Source organism: Oryzias latipes, chromosome 20 (assembly GCF_002234675.1).
Source record: "Oryzias latipes chromosome 20, ASM223467v1".
NCBI lineage: Eukaryota > Metazoa > Chordata > Actinopteri > Beloniformes > Adrianichthyidae > Oryzias > Oryzias latipes.
In genome coordinates, this window is record NC_019878.2 from 19,676,510 (window position 1) to 19,701,104 (window position 24,595).

A 24,595-nucleotide genomic window follows, 5' to 3' on the forward strand; every position below is an offset into this window, starting at 1 on the left:
AACGGTGCTTTGCGGGGAAATCTCGGCTGCAGTTTTACGGCCTCTGACATATAATTAAAGAAACATCCAGTTAAGAAACACTGAGCAGAACTATTCTGGCCTTGAGATGCATTATCGGGCCGAGCACAAATTAAGATTGTGTGCGTTTATCGTAAATCACGCTGCCCTCGGATGCCGTGCCGTCGAGGGGGGGAAAGATATCTTTCCTGCTTTTTGGACCGAGTCCATCTCACCACCCTCTTCTCTTCACTCTCGTGCCGGAGCAAAGAACCCCACACTCAGCTCGGCCAGGGAGAGCTCATAGTAGTAATTGGGTCTTAAAAACCAGACTTGTCATTGAAATGAGGGATTCATCTCAATTACTCAGAGATTTATTAAAGACTATTACCCTGTGATGGATTGTAACTGACAACGTTAATGCAGGACGTTATGAATCATCTTCAGAGCATTGTATGCTTTAGCTTGCTCTTTGGGTTTTTAAGGGCTAATTGAGGCTTTTAGGCTTGTTTATCTTGCTGCAAGGAAAAGAACTATCAATAAGCACTAGAGTCTGATGGGGAACTGTAGCATGTGCCTGCAATGTTGATTATTTTATCAAGTCATTAACAGGTTTTGTTAGACAAATCAGAATAGAGGAAAAAATATAAAAGAACAGCACACCCAAAACTTTTACTGTATGTTAGCGCCATCTAGTGGCAGCTAGTGACACACAAGGAACAAAACATACCAGTACACTCCTCGCAATAGTCAAAAGTGGGTATTTCCACCATATGATCCAATGACAGCTGGACAGTGACGTCTTGTGCGTCTTTCTAGCCTCCTGATGTTGTTCTGAGGCGTTCCAGTCTTCCACAAGTGCTACATGCAGTTCTGCCAGGACACTTGGGGTTTGATCATCCAGTCTCTGCTACAGCTGGTCCCAGACGTGCTCTATAGGGGTTCAGGTCAGGGGACACTGCCGGTCACACCATAGAAGTCACTCCCACTTCCTGAAATCCAGCTGTGACAATTCTTGCGCCATGTGGGGAAGCATGATCATCCATGAACAGAGAGCTGGGGGTGTGCTGGTGGAATTGGAGGATGATGATGGGTTCTGTGATGAAAGACCATGCAGGGACTGGACCATCTACAATAACCAAATTGGTTTTGTCTTGCGTGGTGATCCCTGCTCAGACCTCCTGGGGACCTTGTTAACGTATCGCTCACCTCGCCATCTTCAGTAACGCAGACGACCATCATTTCTGTGCACATGAACAGGACGGTAGACCATTATCCAGGTCACACCGTCTTGCAAATGTTCACAGCAGTGTTTCGGCATTAGTGGAGTCACCTGCAAATTCGCCTGGCATTCAAGCCAAAGCAGTGGAGTCGGTTGTAAATGGTTTGTGTGGCATTTTCTAAACCACGTCCGAGTGCAGACGTCCTTAGGTTCTGGTCATGGTTGCGGTCTGTCACGGGTGGGGCTCCACCCCTCAGTCTGTCACAAACTCTGCCAGTAGTTCTGTCTTGAAGCAGGTAACGCAGGAACGCCGGCTCACCTGCAACCATCTGACTGCCTACTGCCAACCCAAAGACGCTTGCCCAGGTGGTGCTGCTCGTCGGTGAGTGATGTGTGTTCATGGCTGTTAGAATGATGGTCAAGGAATGACTTAATGGCTAAATCCGCTTTTAAATGCCCACAGAACGTTGAAACTGATGTTGCATTGAAAGGGTTTTTCTATTAGAATTTTGTTGGTTTGGGCCCAAATAAAGTAAAAATAAATAAAGTAAGACACACTGAACACAAGGAGACCATTATGTGGAAACCACTAAATGCGGTTTGTCTATCATCCCAATATAATTGCCTCCCTATCCTGAACATCTATAAAGTGAAACAAACACAGTGTAGATAACATCCATTGAATTTTTTCCACAATACCCTAACTCATAGTGAGAAGTGTGAGTGCTTTTTGCTTTTTAATTTTGAGAAAACCGCCTGAAATTATGACTTCCTGACGGACAGAAACATGAAGTCCACCACTTGGATAGACTGACATGGAAGCACTTTGCTAAAAAATAAACACAGACTTTAATAAAATAATGTGACATGGCTTTTTTTATTCAACTTTTTTACACTTTATTGGATTAGGCAAAATTAAACAATTGACTGAATTTATTGTTTATTTAAAAAAAAAATCACAATTAGATTTTCTGCATTCTGAAGTCTCACCAGTCAGATAAACGGATGCATTTAGATAGGCATTAACTTTATGATGTGTGCATTGACCTGTCCATGGTCTATATTTCTGTGATGCCTTCTGGTCAATGAGTCTAAATTACATACTGACTGCCCATAATGTCTACAATAACTAATAGCTGTAAGTTTCCTTGGGCCCTTCATAGTTGGCAAGCTCTCTGGCAGGATCTTACTGCAAAAACGACCTTCATTTTTCTTTTAAATGGATTCCAGCCTGCCATTTCATTCTCTGTTTAACTCCAAACGGCAGTGACCCGCATTGGCTTCTTTGGGTTAGGACGAGTTCAGCCAAAAAGAAATGTTACAAGACCAGTTTCAACACAATACTACCTTTGCAAGGTTTTTCCTGCTCTGCAGGTTGCACGGTGGATGTGGGTCGTGTTGTGCGATAGGGGGCGCACATTAATGGCGCGTGACAACAGTTTCTGTTATTATCAAAATCCACCTGGTTTATCAAGTCTGTCTGAACTGCAGACAGACAGATCTACGCTGCTCTGAAGACCCTTCCGCTTGAGGATTTTTGTTTGTGCTGCACGTCACCATGACGGCGGGTCACGGGACTCACGAGCCTTTCACAAACGTTCGTCTCAGAAACCCTGTCATGTGGCGCATTCAAATGTCGCTCGTAAAAGTCCACAGGTCCGCACTTCTCAAATAAAGCCTATTTAAGGGGGTTTATATCAAGCAATAACACTAAACAAAGTACATTTGATATTTAGTTTAACTATTTTCAAGCAGGTGCTTTTCTGTTATTAAGAATGTGTAGTAAAATATATTTAGGAAACTACCTGAAAAACCGACTTTCTGAAGGACACGCAATTAAAATACACGGATATTTATTGTTTAACGGAATCCGGTCAAAACTAGGATAAATTTTAATTTTCTTTTTATAAATTAATATTTTAAGATGTGAGGGAATATAAAAGAAGGAAATATTGGCATTTAAACATGTAACTAAACTAGGAGCAATTAATACGTTTAAAAAATGATTATATAGTTTTTATAAAAGTTTTTTCCCCTAATGTTTTCCCAAAACTTTCTTACAAAAATTTTATTTTATTTCGCCAATTACGCTTGGGGATTAAATGTATACATATTTAAACATATATATTGTTTTTATCTGTTGTACTAGAGCTTTTTTGTATTCAATGAATACTAATCTGAATTTTTATCTCAAATGTTTTACAGAAATTGATTAGAATTCAGATTTCTTCCCTGTAATCTGAATTTTTGCTGTGTTTAAACCAGTTAGTGTGATAACTGGTTTGTTTTTCACACAAAAACACCACAATGATTTATTAAAACCACCAGTGGTCTTTTTCTTTTTAATTGAGAATAAGTTAGGGACAACCATTGCCTATAAAAGATAACCCTAACCCTCTCCTTAGGATTTCTCAATGGAACAATTATGGCCTACTTTTAATTTTTTTTTAATAAATCATCAGTTCTTTTGCTTCCTTGATGACCGACATAAAATACCCCTTATTCCTCCTGTGCAGATGTTCATCACTGTTAATCAAGTGCTTAATGAATCAGCACAAAACACATGTGGGTGGAAAATACCTGGAAGATTAGTCGCAGCCCTTTGAGCTAGTTAGAGTTTCCGATTTCCGTTGGCATTGAATGCATCAGCCACAGTAGGGGGCAAGGCCAGAGAGAAGCTACAGCAGCATCGGAAACCAGCCGGGTTTTTTAGAAACGAACCCTGCGAGAGGAGAAGAAGGACGCGGCGACAGCGAGAGGACGTCAGGGCAACGCAGAGGACACTTTCCCCTCCGGGGTAAGCAGCGTTCCAGGGCACCGGGAAAACTCAAACGCCTCTCGGCGGGAAATACTAGTTTCAGTTCGCCGACATTAACGGTAAAAAACGACCCTTTGAAATTGAAGGACTCTAAGTTACAGTGATGCTCCGATAGCGGTTGGTTAAAATTAACTATCATACGTTAACTTAGCGAAGTTATTTCCTTACGTCGGCACAGCTGTATTAAGTAACTGATGATATTTAAGCTAATCGAGTTTTTAACCGGTCGTAATATGGCTTTAAAAACAAATATATTAGTTCCTGACGAACTACAAATGTAATCAGTTCAAATGCAGAGTCTGTACTTTTGCAACTTTAGATATTAGCCTAGGCGAATTATTAATCAATATGCTCATATTAAAATCCTTATGTAAGCGCTCGTGAGTTACTAGCTACTAAAACATGCGCACTTAACGTAAAGATGACACTAAACTTTTAACTTTCCCCTCCTTTTTTTGTTCCCGAATATAGTTTTGTTGTATAAAGTTATTTATTTTTAAGATTATTTCATAAAAATAAATAAAGCATATTTAGCTTTAAGCTTTTCTGGAAGTTTCTCCGCATTTGATTGGTTGTTTTCACAAGTTATTTTTCCAGCTCCTGCCTCTGATTGGTCAGTTGATGCTAGCGTTTAGAAAATGCACATAACAACCCCTGTTCTTTTTTTTTCAGTTTCTTTTCACACCTGGGAATTTTTATCAACACTAGTTTGTTTAAACACTTTATGAAACAATTACGTTTTTTTCCCCATCTCATAAATTGGCATGAGTTTGGACTTACACACTTTTATGTCCAACTTTAAAAAATAAAAAATAAAATAAGATAAAGATGGTATTTATACATTTTTTTATGTCATTTGGACTTATTTTACTAAACCATAACCTCCTTTTTAATAATTAATACTTGAAAAAATGTGATGTTTTCAGTATTATTTGAAATAGTAGCTTTTAACTCTGAATTAATTAAGCTGTCCATAGATTTATCAATTAAATCCTATTTTAAACAATACATTTTTAGTATTTTGTAATGGAAAAAAGTCTTAATTGAGTTTTTGATGCTTCTTGCTGATTATTATACTTTTTTCGAAATCTAAAATAATTTTTAGTTGTTGATGGGGTTCTTTTAGAAAAAAAAAGATCTATAAAAAAAAATTCCCTGAATATAAACATGGTACTGGTCCATATTCTAATGGTTTTTATGTGGAGCGTTGTTTATTTTAATAATTTGCTACATACTAATTTGCAAAAATCCACAACTAAATAGAGATTTTTGTTTTTCAGCCTTATAGGGTAACGTCTATTAACTTGATAGTTCCTGAGTAGGTTAAAATAAAGAAAAATTAAGATTTAAATCAAACTAAATGTTAATAGTGATATTAAATAGAGTATAGATTTGAGTCTTTATTCTTATTTAAAACAAACTATACAGTTATTGTTACTTCCAGTGCTAAATTCTACAAAATAAAAAAGCAAATGCTTTGTTGACAAAACGCTGTTGGACAACACATTTACTTAACTTGAAGTTGTGCAGAACATCAACGTTTTAAAAGTAAAGTTCCAGCTCATTGTGTAGGTTGGTTATCTCCAACTGTATATAGATGTGAGTTATGCAATCAGGCTTAAAAAGCAGCATGAAAGAAAGCTGATATGTTGGGTCTGAATACTTTAACCTGTAATATGACACAACTGCACTGTGATCAGTGCCACTATCTGAGAGTGTTGCTTCTTTACATTGCAGAATGGATCATTCAAGTTACTGTTCTTTAGTTTCCTGGTTGGTTTCACCAATGTTGATAGTCTTAATATATAAACTTCAGCTTCCTGATAGACAAAAATATCTATAAAAATACACAGAAAGGGCAGCATGTATAATTTTTGGGGGGATTTATTTTTTTGTACTATTAGAAAAGATGTTAGATTTGAATTAAAAGTAGATGATGGGATTGAAAAATCGGGATAAGTATTAATGCACTTCATGGAATTTACCCCAAAGTTTTCCACACTGCAAGAGCATGACTAACAACTGATCAGTGCAATTCTGGGGTAATGTTGGAAGATTACACACAACTTGGAAACAATTCACCTGCTGGAACCTTAAATGGCTTAATATTTTAGTATTCATCGCTGGACTCAATTCTGTGATTTACCAGTGAAGGAATTTGACTTTTAATCTCACTCATCCCCATTTACGTAACAGCACAGCTCCAAGGGAAAGCTTATTTGGCACACCACTGCATCAGTTTCTTTTAATCTTTTACTGCTCAATTTAAAGGAAATATCTGTTGGTTTCATGTTTTTTATTCTGTGTAACATCAAAAACTTAAGCATTACCTCCGTATTAATGTTATTTTGTTATGACTGTTCTTAAAGTCCTCATTTTTATGATGTCCTAATATTTTTTTACCTCAGAATGGCCCGATTGTGTCAAAATCCTTCACAACTTCTCATTTGGCCCTTCCTGATCTCACCTTCATATTGACGGGCTGACAAAAGCTTTGAGGAGGTTTTATTTTTATTTGTGCGCATGCCTGCCCGCATGTGCGCGTCGGCGCAGCAGATCTAACTCTAGACATGATATGTTCCGCTTGTGGTTTATTTCAGGATGTAGAACAGAGCTCGCTTTTGTTTAGGTAAACAGATCATGGGAAAAGGGGAATTTAGTGCACTGAACTGCCAGTGGATGATCAACTTTTAACAGGGTGGATGATCAACTTTTAACAGGGTGGATGAAGAATGAGTCTGCAGCCAACTGAGATGTTTTGGAATAGTTTAAATGTCATTTTAGTTTTAAATAACTTTTGTGTCTTGTTTGTGTAGCGTGTTAAAATGGTACACATCTGCTTTCCAGTTTAAAGTTTCAGTGAAACTTTGAGGAAGTGAACACACAAAGAAGTCTGTTTTTGATGGAAAAACAGTCAAACTTTATTCTTAATCAACTCTGGCAGAATGAATTGCTTTTAAGAAAAGCCTTAACCCTGAAAAAGTGATGCCAAAATAAAAAAAAAGCTAATTTTTTTTAATGTAATTACTAAAGTTTGGGAGCCTCACAGCCTGTAAAGAGCTGTCTTGTCTTTTTTAAGTAAAACCTAAACATCCCTGATCTCTCCCTTTTAAATGTCTGTACCATGCTTCCACCAGGGCTCAAAAACCTCTGTCACCCCCCCCCCACTCTGCCACATAACACAAATACAATCTAACGTTAAAGGCCACAGGTTAAAAATAGGAAACAGTGGAGTCGTGTTTAGCAAACTGCCTTCTAATAATAACGAAAACAATTCCATGTCGATTTAAAATCGTCTTTTTCTTTAACATCTTTTTCCTCCAACTATTCATTTTTCAACTGTCTAAAAAAAAAAAAAAAAAGCAAATATTTAGCTAATTTCATTATTTTACCTCTAATGTTGTCCTTGTCAGTGGAAACCAAGACAACCTTGTACTCTACGATGTTATTTAAAACACTTTACGCTCCAAAAGCTTAACAATTTTCAATGAAAAGAGAATATTTATGTTGAGGATAAAAAAACAAACCCTGACATTAGTCTGGAGATAATTCTTGTCTTCCAGATTTTTCCAAAATCTATGAAAGTTCTCTCATTCTTATGCTGACTTTTAGAAAAATACTAGATAACTCATTTGTTTTTTCTTCTGCAGTAAAGGTTGGTCATAATAAATAACATTAAAAACATTTTCTTATGACACTTTTATTTGTAATAATCAGTGTATTTTGCCCCTCTGGTTTCTATAACCATTTTCATGTCTGGAGTTGTGTGTCTTCATCTGGTTTGGTTGTGCGTTTTTCAGCTTGACTTCAGACTAAAAGCAGCAACAAAAATTCACAGCTTCAGGCGCTTCATTTCAGGCTTGTAGTGTCTTGTTTTAAGAAGTTTCATAACTTTGTAGAAAAAAAAAGAAGACATCTCAGTCTCTAACTACGGTAACTTCAAAAATGAAAAGAAAAAGCTATTTCACATGTTTAGATTCTTTTCCGGATGAAAGATGACCGCCCAGTTTTGGTGCGTTTAGTAGAACTTGCATAAAAGAAAATATTAAAATGTTCTTATGGCAGATGGAAACGGCAGTTCTGGATCATTTTTACTTAATTCAAGTGTTCTGGAAGTCTCATCGATGTGCGGATGAATCAGTTTGTCTAATTTATAGAGCCGCTACGATTGTTTTTTGATGAATTTTCAAAGTATTCTCAGTGTTTTTTTAAGTTTCTGCAGAGCGGCAGTAGTTTATTGGAAATTTGCCTCTGAATTTAGGGCGGGACTGTTGACACAGAGCAGCCCCGCCTCTCGACCCGTCACCCATAACTGAGATTTCTCTGTTTACACTCTCTCCTGCTAGCTTACAGCCCCTCACACCCCCAACCTAACATTACTGGTGTAACAAAAATACCGAGTAATATTGGAGCTATGCAGCCAGATGCTAGCTCAGACGAGGAAAACAGACGCACACGGATCTAGTCGTCTATTGGTGAACGCAGAGCAGAGCAGCGAGCTCGTCTGATGTATTTTCAACCACAAATATCTCTCTTTCTCCAACTGCAATAAAGTACTCTGAAATGCAGTTTTAAGCTAAATTTTCTATATATACATATATACTCATCTGTCATCCATCATCAGAAAAATGCCACAAAAACATGTTGACACAATTTTCATTGGAGTGGGTTTTTAACATTTTAGTTTCATAACTGCAAGAGTTTTCTCAAGTTGTACTTTCTGATCAGGTGCAACATTAATATCCTTAACTGAAAAACCCAACAATGAAGATGTTTTTACACTATTGAAATGAGAGAAAAGACATTAAATTCATGAGGAAGTTTGGAAATCTAGAAAAATGTGGATGAAATGTTTGATGTGACTTTTTCCTTTTAAACTCGACGCTGAAACATGATCAATTTTAAAAACCTCTTTATGTCATACCTACTCACAAACTGGCCTTTTTTTCCATACAGAAAAGCTTTCATAGAACTGCAGAAATACGTCCACCAACAGAACTATGGGAGAATACTACCAGATATTAGGAATTCCAAAGAATGCAACACCAGAGGAAATCAAGAAAGCGTAAGTTGTTTTTGTCCGTTGTCCAGTATTCGTTTTTTAAATTCTCCGAGTCTTAGTCTGCTCAAGAGTTTAGGTCAATTATCTCACCAGATTCTTATTTTTGTAAAGTAGGCATTTCCTGTGATTTGAAGGCTGAGAATGAACCAATTGAAAGAAGGAATGTGCTGAAGTCATCCTTCACAGTAAAGCAATAAATACATGGGATTTTTACAAGATAAGGAATTAAAAAAAGATTTAGCTTTTTTCTAAAAGAATACTGAACCTGTTGGCAGTTTCGCTCCGATAAATAAAAGCCTCAGACTTTAGCTCTCTCTCTGTAGGGATGTTTCAGGTCAAACACCGTATAATGAAACTATAACCCCATCTGTTTATGCTTTGATTGCAATTCAGTTTATTTTCAACAGTCGCCACACAAGATGTGATCAAATCTTTATGAGCTGAAGGTTGTATTTTATCCAGTACCAAGGTGCTGGAATGATGATAAAACGCAGCTTTCCTATGACATCTCTGAGCTTAAATGAGCTTTATGCTAAATGGAGATTGCTCAGACAAAATCTTTTGTCAGGCTCAACAAAGACCACTGTGACACAATTAGCAGTAGCCTGACAACAAGACACAAAGAGTGTTCAGTGGCACCATCAGGGAGTGGATCCCAGGATTGTGTGAAGCCTTTTTTCTCTGGGGGGTGGTGGTGTCCTGTCTTGTCCTCAGTTTTTGTTTCTGCTGCTGAGTTTAGAAGAAAACAGCTGATGCAGCACAATGCTACGTGACGCCCGCACAGCTCGTCAGTATTTTTTTTTTTTATTATCTGTGGAGATGGGAGGGGCGTATCTGTGTGATTGAGCTGTGTAAGAAAACGTTTTGTTTTCCTCCGTCCACATTATTCACAACCTGCTGTGTCCACAGTTACAGAAAACTGGCATTAAAATGGCATCCGGACAAAAACCCCGACAACAAGGAGGAGGCGGAGAGGAGGTTCAAAGAGCTGTCAGAGGCGTATGAGGTGCTCTCAGATGGTAAGGAGACACGGTTCTCTAAATAGAAAACACTTTTTTAAAAACTCAATCATGTTATGTAACTTCTTATCGGTGGTGGGAGAAAAGCTATTATGCTGTTAAGTAGAATGTCAGAATAAATAAAGCTATTATGCTGTTAAGTAGAATGTCAGAATAAATTGTTGCTACTCTAATGTGAGATGTTTAAATATGGTGTTTTTATGTCGAGTATTGAATACATCTTTCATAAAAACAATAAACCAAACATCACATTCATTCCAGACAAACATCAGTTTCTCAGTAACTCATGAATAATAATCCCAAAATCATCACAAGAAGTCGATATTGTTAAAATAAACTCTACAGAAAGACGTGGGACTACAACTGTTGTAGTCCTAAAAAATAGTTTAAAAAGTTATATTGAAAGGTTGGAAAAAAATATTTTGAAAACAAAAAAAAAGGTAAAACAGCCCGTATGATGTGTAATGTTTGTGGATAAAGTAAGCAGACCTAAACAAAAAGGATCAAGTCTGTGACACGGACACTTTCAACTTCTCGTTGCAGCTCAGCTTATAGATTTCATGAGCCCAAAATATTAACAAAAACATGGAGACAAGTTAGCTCGAAAAATGCAAACAATTAGAACAAAAACTGTTTTTTTTAACTGAATACAATCCACTTTATGCTAAAATGTCCCACTGATAAATAAAGGAATCAGATTTAACATTAAAGGTTGAGTTTAATCACACACAAGCTTTAAAATCACAAACATGCTCGTCTTCATCATCTGCAAGTCATGGACACCTCAATGAATGTGTTTGTGAGTAAAGGCTTCATTTGTTTTTATGTATTTATTTTATGTCAATTCTCATAAGTTAATAAAAATGTAGTTTTGAAAATTCCTTTAATTTTTTGTTTTAGAAAGTAAGAGAAACATGTATGACCGCTACGGCAAAGAAGGCCTATCAGGAGGAGGTAAGGAAAAACTGAAATAAAGGAATCTTTTCTTTACCGCTATTTCCTTTCTGTCTCTTCTTTAGTCTGGGTTGTTGGTGGGAAATATCCATGGAAATGGCTTTTTATTCCACATTCTCACAAATTAAACAGATGGCTGCTTTTTCTGTTGCTGATCGTGGCTGCTTCTCTTCCTACCTTTATAGGAGGGGGCCACCAGGATCACTTCCGTGGGGGTGGTTTCACATTCCGTAATCCCGAGGACGTTTTTAGGGAATTCTTTGGAGGTAGAGATCCATTTGCAGATTTGTTTGGTAAGTCCATTTTGTTGTTGTTGTGTGTGTGTGTGTGTGTGTGTGTGTGTGTGTGTGTGTGTTGATACAAAGGTCATCATGTGAGAAACACTTCAGCAGCATCTTCATACTTTTGAATTACAGGGGTTTCCACCTTTCAACTTAAAAGAGCCATTCGGGTTCATTTCCCATTGACTGCAATATCATAGGAATCACAAAGTCCTATTAGAAACACAAGACATTTCTTTGTATTTATGTTGAAATGACAATTGTAAATTAAAATGTAAATTAAACAGAAAATAACTAATTTCTTTTTCTTAATTTGAAATAGTTTTTAACTGTTGAGAGAGGTTCAAATCCCTTCTTTTCAAAATAAAAGACTGCGTTTGCCACATACGATGCAGCAAATGTTGTTAACCGGTAGTGTAAAGTCAGCAGTGATTAAAACCAAAAACCTATACAGTTCATTTTACCGTTTGTGTTGCATCTCAGCCAGAAATTCATAAACTTCACTGATATTAAGTGACCGTGTTTTACAGACGGTGTGGCACCCTAAAAACCTTTGAAACTTTGTCTAAAATGGATGATTTGTAATTCTGTGTAGCATATGTGTAAATTCTGATTTGTTCACTCATCTATTGATTTTTCTAGTGCTCTGTCTAAATGTTTTGGTGGGACTCTGGTAAACCGTGAAGCCGGACCGCTTGATGGATTATCAGCTATTGTAGTCTGGAGTCTCACAAAGTGACATGTCCTGTTCTTCAACCGTTTGTGAAGGAGTCAGATACATTTCTACTCATTCGACTATTTGGTTTTGTTTTATGCATTTTGTAGTCTAAAAAAAAAAAAAGCAACTTTAGAAACATTTGATAATTCTTTAACCAAAGAGCCACATCTGATGACAGACCCCTGCTTTATAATATAAAAGGATGACTAAATCCTGGCATCCAAATGACCCAACTTGACCACTACAGTTGGACTGTTTTATCATTTTCATATGTAGAAAAACTAGGTTAAAATATGTTAAGGTGAATACTGTTAGTATTTGCCATATATATGTATATGAAGCATAATCTAAAGATATAGAAAAGCGAAAGAAAACAATCAAAACCAATTCTCCTTCCTCTAAAAAACAAATGTCCCGAGGTGTCGGAGTTCAGCAGAGGGCCGATTGGAAGGCATGTGCACCTCACCTCCAGAAACTCTAAATAAGGAGTTCGGAGGCAGCCAGTGGATGGATTTGCTCGCCGACATCACTCAGCTGGAATGCTTTCAGAAATAGCTTCTGTATTAAAACAAAAGCAGATGAAATAACGGCAGGAGTGCGTGTGCCGTGTCCTGGAGCAGGTACAACCTGGTGGAAATCTGGACTTAACATGCGGCGGTGCTTTACAAACTTCAGCTCTGGGATGTTTTGTTGTTGTTGTTTACACGCCTTGCTGCTTTGCTTATTGAAATGCTCTCGCTGCCGTTTGCTCACTTGGGTCATTAAGCTCCTTTTCTGTCCCACTTAAGGTCAAAGTTGGGCACAAAGTTTGACTGGAGCGTTTATAAAGACGCATAGAGATCAGGTTCACTTTAGCACTTCATGAGCCATTTTGGTTTCTTAACTGCTCTTAAGATGGCAGCCAGGGAAAGCTGTTAAGAAATGTCCTCAAGTCCACAGGACCTGCTGAGAGCAGCTGGTCCTGTGGATCTGTCACTCGTCCACAGCAAAGCCCCCCCACGGGCCTAGTGACGCAGGTCTCTGTGGGAATGATGGGGCGGTGTCAGCTCTTCTTTAAGGTATGGGGAAGTTGTAGGAAGTTCTTGAAGGTAATCCTCATGCTTCAGCTTTGAAAATGTGGTCTGGGAGGAGTTTTCTTGTAAGATGTCAGCGTTTGAGTCAAACCTGTTCGCTGGGAACATGTGAGGCAAAAGGACGAATCTTTTGTTTCTGTAACAGTCGGCGATCCGGCCCTCTCCTACCGCGTGACCCAGTTTGGCAGAGCAATTAGAGCGCGCTCCACCAGGCTTTAGGAGGAGATCTGGTTCTTGGCTCTTTAGCAGTTTATTTTTACTTTGGTTTAATAGTTTTCTGAGGCATAGGCTGTTCTAGAAAAGAGAAACCCACTCAGGATGATTTTCTAGTTTGACATTTATATTTTAGAAGGAACAGCAGCTTAAATAACCCCACAAATGGTAACAATCAGACCTTTTTTTTTTTGCCAAAGTCTCTTTATGTAATTGAATAAATTGAAACGTGGACTTTCTGTAAAACTCTGACTAAATCAAACTTGTTTGGCTTTTCTCTCCATAGGTGATGACTCCTTTGGGGTCCGCCACGGTCATTACAGTAGCACACACCGAGGCATGAACGGGTCTCTCTTTGGTTTTGGTGGCTTTCCTGGCTTCCACGGGTTTGATACAGGTGTGTTCATCACCTCCAATTACCCGACAATTATCCGACCCAGCAGGATTTGCAGTTTAACTTCCTTTTTTTTTGTTTTTCTTACTCAGGTTTTGGCTCGTTTTCAGACATGGGTGGAGGTGGATTTGCCTCCTTCTCGTCTTCTTCGTTTGGTAGTGGTGGGGGAGGCGGGAACTTCAGATCAGTGTCGACGTCCACCAAAATCATCAACGGCAAAAAAATTACCACAAAAAAGTAATGAATGACATCAAAGCAGGCTCATTTTCATTGCAATCTTCAGGTTCTAATCTTGAAACCTCTGTTTTCTGACAGGGTTGTGGAGAACGGGGTGGAGCGGGTAGAAGTCACGGAGGATGGTCAGTTAAAATCTCTAACAATCAATGGTAAGGAGCAGCAACTCAGACTGGATAACAAGTAACAATCGCTCCAACAAAACCCTTTTCTCCTCTGGAAAACCACCGATGTCTTCTGTAATCCTGCGTTTCATGGGTGGACGCTCTTCCCAAAAAGCTGTCTCCTCATTTTAGTTACTGAGTTTCAGAATTTGTGTATTTGTATTTATTCTATTATTTGAAGGGACCAATTTGCTGGGTTTTCTTTTTCTTTTTCGGTTTGTTTTCTACCATTTTTTGAATTGTTCCTAGCTGCCAAATGCAGAGTTGAGTATATGCCGCTCATTTCTTTTCCATCTAGGCGGTTCAATGTCCTCGTTGTCCTAACAGGAGCACAGCCTGGTGTATTTTGGTCACTTTTGCTCTTTCCGTTTGACCGGTTTAACCACAGAATGATCTAACACCCCACTCTTAATGTCTTTAACAAGAACTTCACCCAGCTAACCTGAGTGCTTTTGTTTGTTTGTGTGTATAACAGAAATGATATGCATTATTAAAACATTTAATATCTTAACATGCATTTTCTTACTTTTGCCTTTGTTTAAGCATTTGGAAAAAAACAACAACCCCAGTGTTCACTTTGTTTCTGCATGGTGCCTGATTTGATGGTTTCACTTGAACTCAGACTGTGAATCTTCATCTCAACAATCCACACAGCTGGTAAACAGACGCAGGGGACTGTTTTTAGTCAATAAAGTTTGTGGAAACACGATGGAAACCCTGCGACCATCACAGTGTCTTGTGTTTCTTCGGCTTGAGTGGCTTTGAATGATCTCTCACCTGTAGTGTAAAGGCGGATGCTTGTGCCTGCTTCACACGGTTGCTGCAAACTAGAATCATGCCTGTTTTTCACTCATGCAGCTCCAGCTGTGCATCATTAAAACAACTAATGCGACTCATCATTCATTCAGCATGCACACTTAAAAACAAAACGCTGTGTTGTTCAAAATAACCCCTCGTGGAAGAAAGAGGCCAAGGAACTAGTTCTGTTCAAGCTCCTCCTAGTTTTACTGTAAAAGGTGTCTTTCTGTGGAAATGTCAGCAAGATCCTTCAACAGAGTTCAGCTGAGGGAAAGCATCTCACACACATGCAGGGTTATGTTTAAAGACATTAAAATAGTTTGTTTATATTTACCATGGGGGGGTCTGGTTAGGCCTCCAGGGTTATGGTTTTTGGCTTGGTGGATGGAGAATGTGCTGAAGTTTGATTACACAACCGGCCCGCCGCGTGATTTGACATGTCAAGTCAAGAGGAGCAAAAAGGTGGAATTCAGATGTTTTGAATCAGGAGGTTTTATTTACTTAAAAAAAGTCACAGAGGTTTTGATGCGCGTGCGTACTTTCGTTTCCACGTGGCATTAAGACCGTTCTCATTAAACATGCGTTTCTTTCAAAGTGATTCAGTAAAACAAATTGTTTCTCCGCGTGCAGAACTGTTGAAGACGGAGATGGAAGACAAGTGTTGCAGCAGCAGCAATGTCTAGTCGTGGTATTACAGCGCCCTCTGTCGGACATTAAACGGTGTTACAGCGCCCTATGTCGGACGTTGTCTTTCAAATGTCACAGTAAATTTCTAAACGATCAGTAACATTTTCCAGTCGCAATCTTAACAAAAAAATGAAACGTTCGCTTAACCCTTGTGCTATCTTAGATGACCCACCTTTTTTTTTGACGTGTTCTCCCTACCATGACAAAGGTGGATAAAGGTGGGAAGATTTCATGTAATCTATAGACACCAGTGAAGATCACAAATCATTGAACAAAAAAGGTTTAGCGCACTGTATTGTGGGGTTTAGATCAGTGGTCCCCAACCACCGGGTCGCGGACCGGTACCGGGCCGCGGGACACTTGGCACCGGGCCCGGGCCGCATAGAAAGAAAAAATTTCCATTTTATTGTTTTTTTCGAAAATAAACGTTTTATTTTGAAAAGTGACCGGATTCTCTCTGTCACATCCGTCACACTTAACGCACGTCAAAGTCGCGAACACCAAACATCACATCACCCCCCTGTCCGAGGTGGACGTGTCTTGCGTTGTACCGGTCCGCAGTGACAAAAAAGGTTGGGGACCACTGGTCTAGATGACCCAACTTACATGAAATCTTTCCACCTTTATCCACCTTTGTCAGGGTAGGGAGAACACGACAATGTAAGGGTGGGGTCATCTAAGATAGCACGAGGGTTAACATTGGGAGTTGGGTCATCTAGACCCACTAAACAATGCTCTGAACCTTTTTTTCTTCAATGATTTATGATCTTCACTGGTGTCCATGGATTACATGAAATCTGTCCACCTTTATCCACCTTTGTCATGGTAGGGAGAACACTTTAATGTGAGGATCGGGTCATCTGAACCCCATAGGATAGCACAGGGTTAAAATAAAATCTTAAAAATGTAACAAATCCTCCATATGAAGAATTTGTTCCGCACACTTTCAAGATGAAAGTAAATTTGACAATCTGTACACTAGATGGCGCTGTTGCTTTATTAAAGAAAATCTGGGGGGACAAACTAAAACCTGGTTAAATGGAGTAACACATCATAGCCATGGAAACAATGTCCGTCAAATTTTTAGTAAACCATTTGAACGTGAAGGAATAAATTAATCTTATTGTCCCCCCCCCCCCCCCCCCGTGAATTTGCCCGTCAAACCCAAAGTGTGCTTCATCACTGGTTACTAAAAAGATCACAAAGATAAGCCTGCTGTTGCCTTTAGGGGATTCCTGAACAAAAATAACGTCACATCAGTACGAAGCTGGACATCTTTAACCCAGGAACTCTTAAAAAAAATAATAATCTGGTTGTAGTTGTCATGTGGTGTTAGCCCCCTTCAGAGCAGAGATTTATTTTAGGCTTCCTCAGCCAACACCTAAGCTCCAGCCTGCTACGTGTAAGGCTACACACGTCTGTCACACATCGATTTGGTGTCCCTGTGTGTTTAGGTGTGAAGTGGTGCCTGTATTCCAGTCTAGACGCTGTGTTTCAAACACAACCAGGCTGCATTGTTTTTGCCTGAAGATAAATGACAGGCATTCTCAAGACAATAGCTGCAAATGAAAGCATCCAGGAACTCTCCTTGCTTTGTTTTTTTTTTTTTTTAATGAAGACCTTCATCCTGAAAATAAAGGCTGCTTCATTGAACACGAAAAAAAATAATAAAAAAATGCTATCATCTCCGCTCTTTGATACCGTCTTTGTTAGAATTAATTAACAGTTGATGGATTATACATTTCGATAGTGGAATTTTGAAATTGTACAGGCTTTCCAGGCTGCTAATTGAGGTAAATAATAATTCTCAAGGGGAAAAAAAAGCCTGAACATTTTAGCCTTAATCAGACAAATTCTGTGTGCTTTATCTCTGACAGTAAAGCCCCCTATATTTTTTTTTTGGTAAAAGATCCCCTGGGAACTGGTTTCTCCTTGCTGAGGTCATCTCTGTGTTCTAAAAGTGTTCAGCCAAACAGGGTGGTTTATAAACTCTAAAGTATTGCTCAAGTTTGGAGTTAAAACCCAACCAATCCTTGTAAACTTTGAGAGCTCCTAACAGGAAAGAAAATAACTAGATTAGGTTTAAAGTACCCATTTTTAGTCTGAACACAGTGGTAAAGCACTTGTGACACAGAAATTGGACTAGAATCAGAATAGAAGGAAGGCCTGTGGCAATAACACACCTGTTCAAAGAGAATGGAAATCTGACAATATCTGTGTTTCTCTTAAGGCTGGAGCACATCCATCCTCAAACAATCTCGGAAAGTATAGGGGCCAGTTTGATCACAAGTGGATAGAGAAGCCAAAAATCTATCTTTTCGTTGCAAAAAAAAAATTATAACATTGATTTATTGTTTAAAATGAAAATAGAGAAAATATTTTATTTGAGCAATAATAATGGATCTAATTAATGTGTAGAATAAATCGTTTTGAGAAAAATGTTATCCAAGTAAAAAATAATACTAAAACTACCTATTAGGAGTATCAAAGGAATAAAATGGCGGTAAGTGAATGTTGGTACTACCAAACATCCAGCCTTTGAACTCCTGGTGTCCCTGAGTTTTTGAGTGTTTAAATCAAAAGTTTCCTCCATTGAATATTCCGTTTTATCAGATTTATCAGATCTGAAAGACCGGAGACCTTTCCCTCAAATCTATTTAGCAGATTTTCAGGGATGCATACAGTCGAAGTCAATTCGGTTTATTTGTGAAGCGCCAATTCACAACCAAGGTTATGTCAGGCTGATGTACGAAAGGAAGAAAAACATCAAACTGATGGGAGAAAGTACACATTTTCAAGATGGCTGCCATTCAGTTTGATCCTAAATGAGGCCAAATTATTGTAATAATGGTTTAAATGACTCACCGACAAAGATTGAAAGATTTTCTACAGACGGAGTATGCATTTAAAAGGCTGAAATGTGGAACGACTAACTTTAATAAGAAAAAAAAAAAAACTACCAGAACCCCACTCCCCAACTTCCTTGGGGGGTGGGGTATCAATTGAAACCATTGACCTATAAGAGAATTGAACCAAGTGATTGTGCTGTCACCCATAGAAAAAGAAAGGCTTATATCTGGCTCCAACTAAATGTGGCCAATTTCTTTTTCGGGATATGGGTGCTGCCATGTTGGAGCCAGACATTGTCAGTAAGCATTGATTGGTCCAAATCAATATTTCCATGGCAACCACTCTCACCAGTCAGGACTGGGCTTGTTGAAAGCCCACACCCCAACCCTTTGAGAATCTGTCAATCAAACATTCCTGTGGGCACCATTGACTTTCATTAAGGCCTTTGATTGCTCAGTTAAAAACTTGAATAACTTGCACTACTAAAAAAATGTACAAGAACGTGTTAAAAAAGGTAGCAGAGTGAGAATGCTTATTCTGACAAAAAGAATGACTGAGTAAAGCTGTTTATTTCTCAATGGAAGTCTATGGTATTTTGGCTCTTTGGACCCGTGGGTACTTCCTGTTTGTAATGCCAGGGGGAGGGGGCTCCCAGTCCAGTTTTCATATATAGTCAATTGTTGAAACAATGACTCTGATCAATTTTGAGTGCAATTGGACTTTAAAAGTTAACTAGAAAACACTTAGCTGCTCGTTTGAGTAGTTTCTCTAGCTTTCTGGGAATTCAGGTTTTTTTTATGTGCTGACTTCAGAGGTGTGACACATCATTAGATGTCATGTCAAATTACAACTATCCAGGTGTATCTAAACTGGGCATCCCTGCTTGTAACCCTTGTGCTATCTTAGATGACCCCACCCTTGCATTGACGTGTTCTCCCTACCATGATAAAGGTGGAAAGATTTCATGTAATCCATGGACACCAGTGAAGATCACAAATCATTGAAGAAAAAAGGTTCAGCGCACTGTCTAGTGGGTCTAGATGACCCAACTCCCAATGTTAAAGTGCCTAGGATAGCACAAGGGTTAAACCCTCCTTCCCTGTTACTGGAAACACAGCAACACGCAGAGACAAAAACTAGTCCACCCCAAGGACCAACACAGAGGGAGAAACAGAGCTTTGAGATCTTTGCTCTGATCCCAACATTACAGAAACTAAACATTCCTTCCACAAAAAGTAGACATAGGACAGAAGAGCCACAGCACCAAACCAGGACTCAGCAGTTCACCTGGAGGAAAGCGGACATTATTCTGGACAAAAAGGGCAGATGGTTGAATAAATAAATTAAGAACGCATCGAATGTCTGGAGAAATCTTCCCTCAACAGAGAGAAGAGGCATTTTTTTGTCTCTGATTTACAATTCTGTTTTGACGTTTGAGCCCAGGAGACTGGGCCCCATTCATTCACATCCAGCACACACCAACAATGAATCGCTAAAATGAACAGGATTCTGCGATAACTTGACCTGGATTACTCCAAATCTTTACAGATATGTTGCCCCTGATCCACCTGAGGCCCATGTTCATGCGTTTGTTAATTCTAGTCAAATTTCTCCACATTTGTGTCTTTATGTTTTAAAAACTGATTTCAAACGATTTAAAGACTTCACACCTTATGAAAATAAGTGTTTTGGAGATTTTAACGTGTTCTTGTAGCATTTTTCTCATGATGGAGGATACATCTAAAAAAAAAAGGAGATTAAAATTATATTTCTGAGTATTTCTTTATTCAAATGGAGGAACAGACCTTAAGATTTTGTTTAACCCTTGTGCTATCTTAGATGACCCCACCCTTGCATTAACGTGTTCTCCCTACCATGACAAAGGTGAATAAAGGTGGAAAGATTTCATGTAATCCATGGACACCAGTGAAGATCACAAATCATTGAAGAAATAAGGTTCATAGCAATGTCTAGTGGGTCTAGATGAACCAACTCCCAACGTTAATGTGCCTATGAAAGCACAAAGGTTAAAAAAAAATCTTACTTCCAAACTATAATCAGTGGACCACAAGATCCCTGCTCCGCTCCATTCTGATGCATCCACTTGTAGACGGCTGGATCCATGTACGTCTTCCTTGTCTGACATCTGGCTCAAAACTGTACGGCTGGATAGCTCCAATCTTGCTCACCATTTTTTGTCCCACTGCTAATGTTGGCCTGGGGTTGGGAGGGGCTGAAGTTAGGGATGTAGGCATGTAAACAGAAAGATCATGGGAAGGATAACTCTGCACCAGCAGTCCCGCCCACAATTTCGATGCGTACTCCTGATCAAATACTGCCGCTCTGCATAAACTATGTTTGTAGAAAATAGCACAGGTTGCACAGTTTTAATTAAAAACCACTGGGAACGATTTACTTTTTAAAATTCATTCAATATTGAAGTTGTTATTTGTTGTGTGTATTGCGGTTCCCGAGCGCGGCTGTGTCTGCAGCTCACCGCTCCCCCAGGGGATGGGTCAAATGCGGAGAATAAAGTTCACACACCTAGGTGTGTGACAGATAGTGGGACTTTAACTTTGACTTTAACTGTAACCCTTGTGCTATCCTAGGGACTTTAACATCGGGAGTTGGGTCATCTAGACCCACTAGACAGTGCGCTGAACCTTTTTTCTTTAATGATTTGTGATCTTCACTGGTGTCCATGGATTACATGAAATCTTTCCACCTTTATCCACCTTTCTCATGGTAGGGAGAACACGTCAATGTACGGGTGGGGTCATCTAAGATAGCACAAGGGTTAAAAATGCTTCATCTCTGAAACTATTCAAAAATTCTGGCACACTTTTGGAGCTGGCAGAGATTTCTACCAACACTTTCCATCTAATTCACATCAAAAAAGAAAGGAAATGCGGGGGATGCATGGATCGACTGTTGTATTGGAGCTGAGATGCTCACACAGTTTACCCTGACGTCAGTTAAAGCCTCTGGTGATTTGGGCTGCGTTCAAAGCAGAGCTATCGGACACCTTGCAGGGGATTTAAAAAAAAAAAAAATTCTGGTGCAGATCCTTCCCTACAATGCGTCCAGTTTCAACACAACGAGCATCTGGCCTCCTTTCTCCTCCTCTCCGCTGCCTTAATTACACAACACAATGGCAATGAGATCTGCCTGTAATCTCCCAGCATAATAACACCCCCCCTCACCCTAGCCCCTGCCTGCCACTAATTCAATATAAATGTAAATTACCTAGAGAAAAGAATAACCAAATCTCATTTTATTTACATGACTAATCACAATAAAGTTGGGCAGATGAAATATGAATAAAAAATATAGTGTTTGGGAAAAAATGGGGCATCTGCGTATCCTCAGGGACTTGTTTTATATCATTCTTGTTGTTTCTTGTTGGTTACATCAATATACCTTTTAGACTCGTGCTCAACCTGCTGTAATAGATGTGTGCATCTACTTTCTCCTGTCTGATTGTATTCACACTGCCAAGGGCATCAGAAGCCAATATGTGAGGTTTTTTTTTTTTTTATTGCAACACACATCTCCTGTCAGAAGGATGAAATTCACAAGAGCTGCATGGGGGGGGAGGAGAAAAAAAACAAAACAGATTTAATGTCGAACACCTCTGGCAATTCATCCAGACAGTGAAAAAGCTTAGGTGTGATTCATTCCCACCCTGTTCTGCTCACACCCGCAGACATCACAGCCCAAGACCCCCTGGAGGAGGAGTTTCATCGCCGCAGACAGAACACACTTCCTGGCCTGGGCCTGCACCAGCGCTACCTGAGGAACTCTGCTCAAAACCCCTTTGAGGAAGAGGAGGAGCACGGCCCACTGAGTCTGGGCCTAACAAGAGGTCCGCCCACCCGCCACTGCATGCTGATTAATCACCAGCAAAGATTTTAAAGAGCCTTAATGAGCGCAACTAACTGTGTACTTTAAGGCGTGATGGCCACACAAAGCAGGACCAAGAAGAGGGGCTCATTTGATTGGCAGATGTAAACACAGAGGGCAGATATGTTCATTAAGCAGCTCTGTTCTACATCGCTGTAACCATCAGAGGTCGGAGTCCACCCCCTGTTTTCCTCCACGGGGTCAGGAAGTCAGCCACAAAAGCGGAGCAATTATCAGCAGCACACATTCGCCGAGCGTCACATGGCGGCGGCTTCGTTAGCATGGAAGCTTTAATTTCAGCGTGTGTAGTTCCTGCTGAGACACAAACAAAGGCCTTGATTCTTTGTCTGAGAGAATGACACAGTCCTCCAAGTCCCTCAGAAAGTTTTTAACAAAACCTGCTTTCTGTGGCTTCAACTTCGATATCAGAGCAAAGACAGCATCAATTAACATGCGTGTGATGTAGTTTGTGGCATTTAAGGGGTCAATTATTTGCATTTTTACCCAAGAAAAAAGTACTTTGAAAATAAAACTCTAAATAGCTGCTCAAAGCACACTTACCACACTTATGGATGGAGAAATGTGCTTATAAACATAAACCTGTTCATGCTTATTATAGGTTAGAACACACTGATCATTTTTAGAGCTGCTGGTCTGACAGTAGTGGACCTTCCAGTTCTAAAACTCTCAGATGCTATGTGACAGTTGTGTGAATCCCCCCCCCCCTGAAAATTTAGAAATTAAAATTATGAGTCTTGAAAATGAGGCAATTTTACAACATTTGATTTCACATTTAGGGAATTAAAAATGTTCCCATTTCAAAATCCAAAACTGTTGTCTTCATAATTCTTCACTCAATGAACTCGTATTTAACCTTGTAAAGCTCAAGACATCAAGGAATTGCCAAAAAAAAAAGAAAAATCAAATTTTTACCCTTTGATGAAATCCATTAAACATTGCAGTAACATCTTTTTATTAGATAGCGTCAATATTGATACATTGGGTGATTTGGTAAGTTTTTACTCACAACAATGTTACGTTGAGATGCAAAAATAATGACATTAATGGAAAGTTATAAAGTTATGCATTTTTAAGTTTGGGGCTAAATATTTTTTTTTGTCATTTCATTGAGAAATAACGTTGCTTTTATACTTTCATTTTTGAAGGACATGTGGATACCAAAAGGAAGAAGCTGTGGTTGAAGGAGGCAGAATCCAAAAGGAAGCGAGCTGGACGCCTTTTCCCCAGATTCAGTGGACTTGGTGCCTTTTTTTGAACTCTTCTGACTTGTACAGAACATGATGTCTGATTGCAGAAGAGCCATGAGTTCTTTGTGGCATTAGTTTTTTTTTTTGTGCTAATTATTGGCGAGCCGACAGCCTTACTGCTGCTTCATTTCTCCACCTGTTAATCAGCTGCAACGCAAAGCTTAACTTCTACATTAGATGCTCGCCTGCAGAGACCTCCGTTTTAATGGTTTATTTTGTCCGAGACGCGCTTTAACGATTCAGCTGTGGCTGTGTTTGTTATTAATGGAACCTTGAGTTTCAATTCATCTCTCATGATTGGACTTTCCTAAGTTTTACTGTGTTTTTGGGAAGTTTTTGAAAAGGGCCCAGGTGGAAGGAGAATGGCAGGAACAGCCTTGTTTGATACAAAGTTCCTGTGCTAATTCTGTGAAGCAGGTGAGGGTATGTGAAGGTCAGGCTATTCAGTGGATACTTCTTTTGTAGGAGACAATGAAAGGGAGGATAATGAACTGAAACAGGTTGAAAATGTTCAAGAATATCATGTTCCTTTTATCCTGTTTGGACTGTTTTTAGTTCCTTCTATATTTCATTTGGTTGAAAAATCCCCTCATGTCATCAGTGTTTGACTGTTTTTTTTCTAAATAAATTGTGAAAATTGTGTAAATGCAAATATTTGGTTAAAAAGGTGTTCACTTTTCACGGACACTTAATAAATGATTGGGAAAAAAAATGTCGCTAATAGGAATCATCTTCTTTTGGTCAGAGAAAATGTTGTTTATGGTACTGCAACCAAAAATTTGCCTCATGAAACAAAAGCGGGTCTTATTTTTAGGAAATCTTTCCCAATTTTAGCTTTTTCTTTTTGTGTGATGCTAAAAATAAATAAATCCAGTAAATGTAAAGGGTTGGGTAATTTGATTTGACGTGTTTAAACCCCCTAGTGGTCATGTCTGGAACT

At 39.0% G+C, this 24,595-nt stretch overlaps 1 protein-coding gene and 1 long non-coding RNA gene across 3 annotated transcripts in view; one reads left to right on the forward strand and one right to left on the reverse strand.

Moving 5' to 3' along the window:
• LOC110017261 overlaps nt 1–3,888 on the reverse strand; it is an 11,684-nt gene extending 7,796 nt beyond the window's left edge. The window contains exon 1 of the long non-coding RNA XR_002292610.1: nt 3,800–3,888. This is a non-coding gene — a long non-coding RNA (uncharacterized LOC110017261). The remainder of the gene's footprint in view (nt 1–3,799) is intronic.
• dnajb6 (DnaJ heat shock protein family (Hsp40) member B6) lies at nt 3,872–24,371 on the forward strand. 2 transcript variants are annotated; one of them, XM_011488993.2, is made up of 10 exons: nt 3,872–4,016; nt 8,994–9,102; nt 10,009–10,118; nt 11,019–11,072; nt 11,258–11,365; nt 13,644–13,754; nt 13,844–13,988; nt 14,067–14,137; nt 22,191–22,349; nt 23,554–24,367. In XM_011488993.2, the coding sequence occupies exons 2-10, from the start codon at nt 9,038–9,040 to the stop codon at nt 23,661–23,663; spliced, it is 933 nt and encodes a 310-aa protein (XP_011487295.1). In that variant the 5' UTR covers nt 3,872–4,016; nt 8,994–9,037; the 3' UTR covers nt 23,664–24,367. The 2 variants fall into 2 exon arrangements, with proteins under 2 accessions (XP_011487295.1, XP_020568208.1); XM_020712549.2 differs by lacking the exon at nt 3,872–4,016 and adding an exon at nt 4,074–4,096 and having other exon boundaries at nt 23,554–24,371.
• The last annotated feature ends 224 nt before the right edge of the window (nt 24,372–24,595 follow it).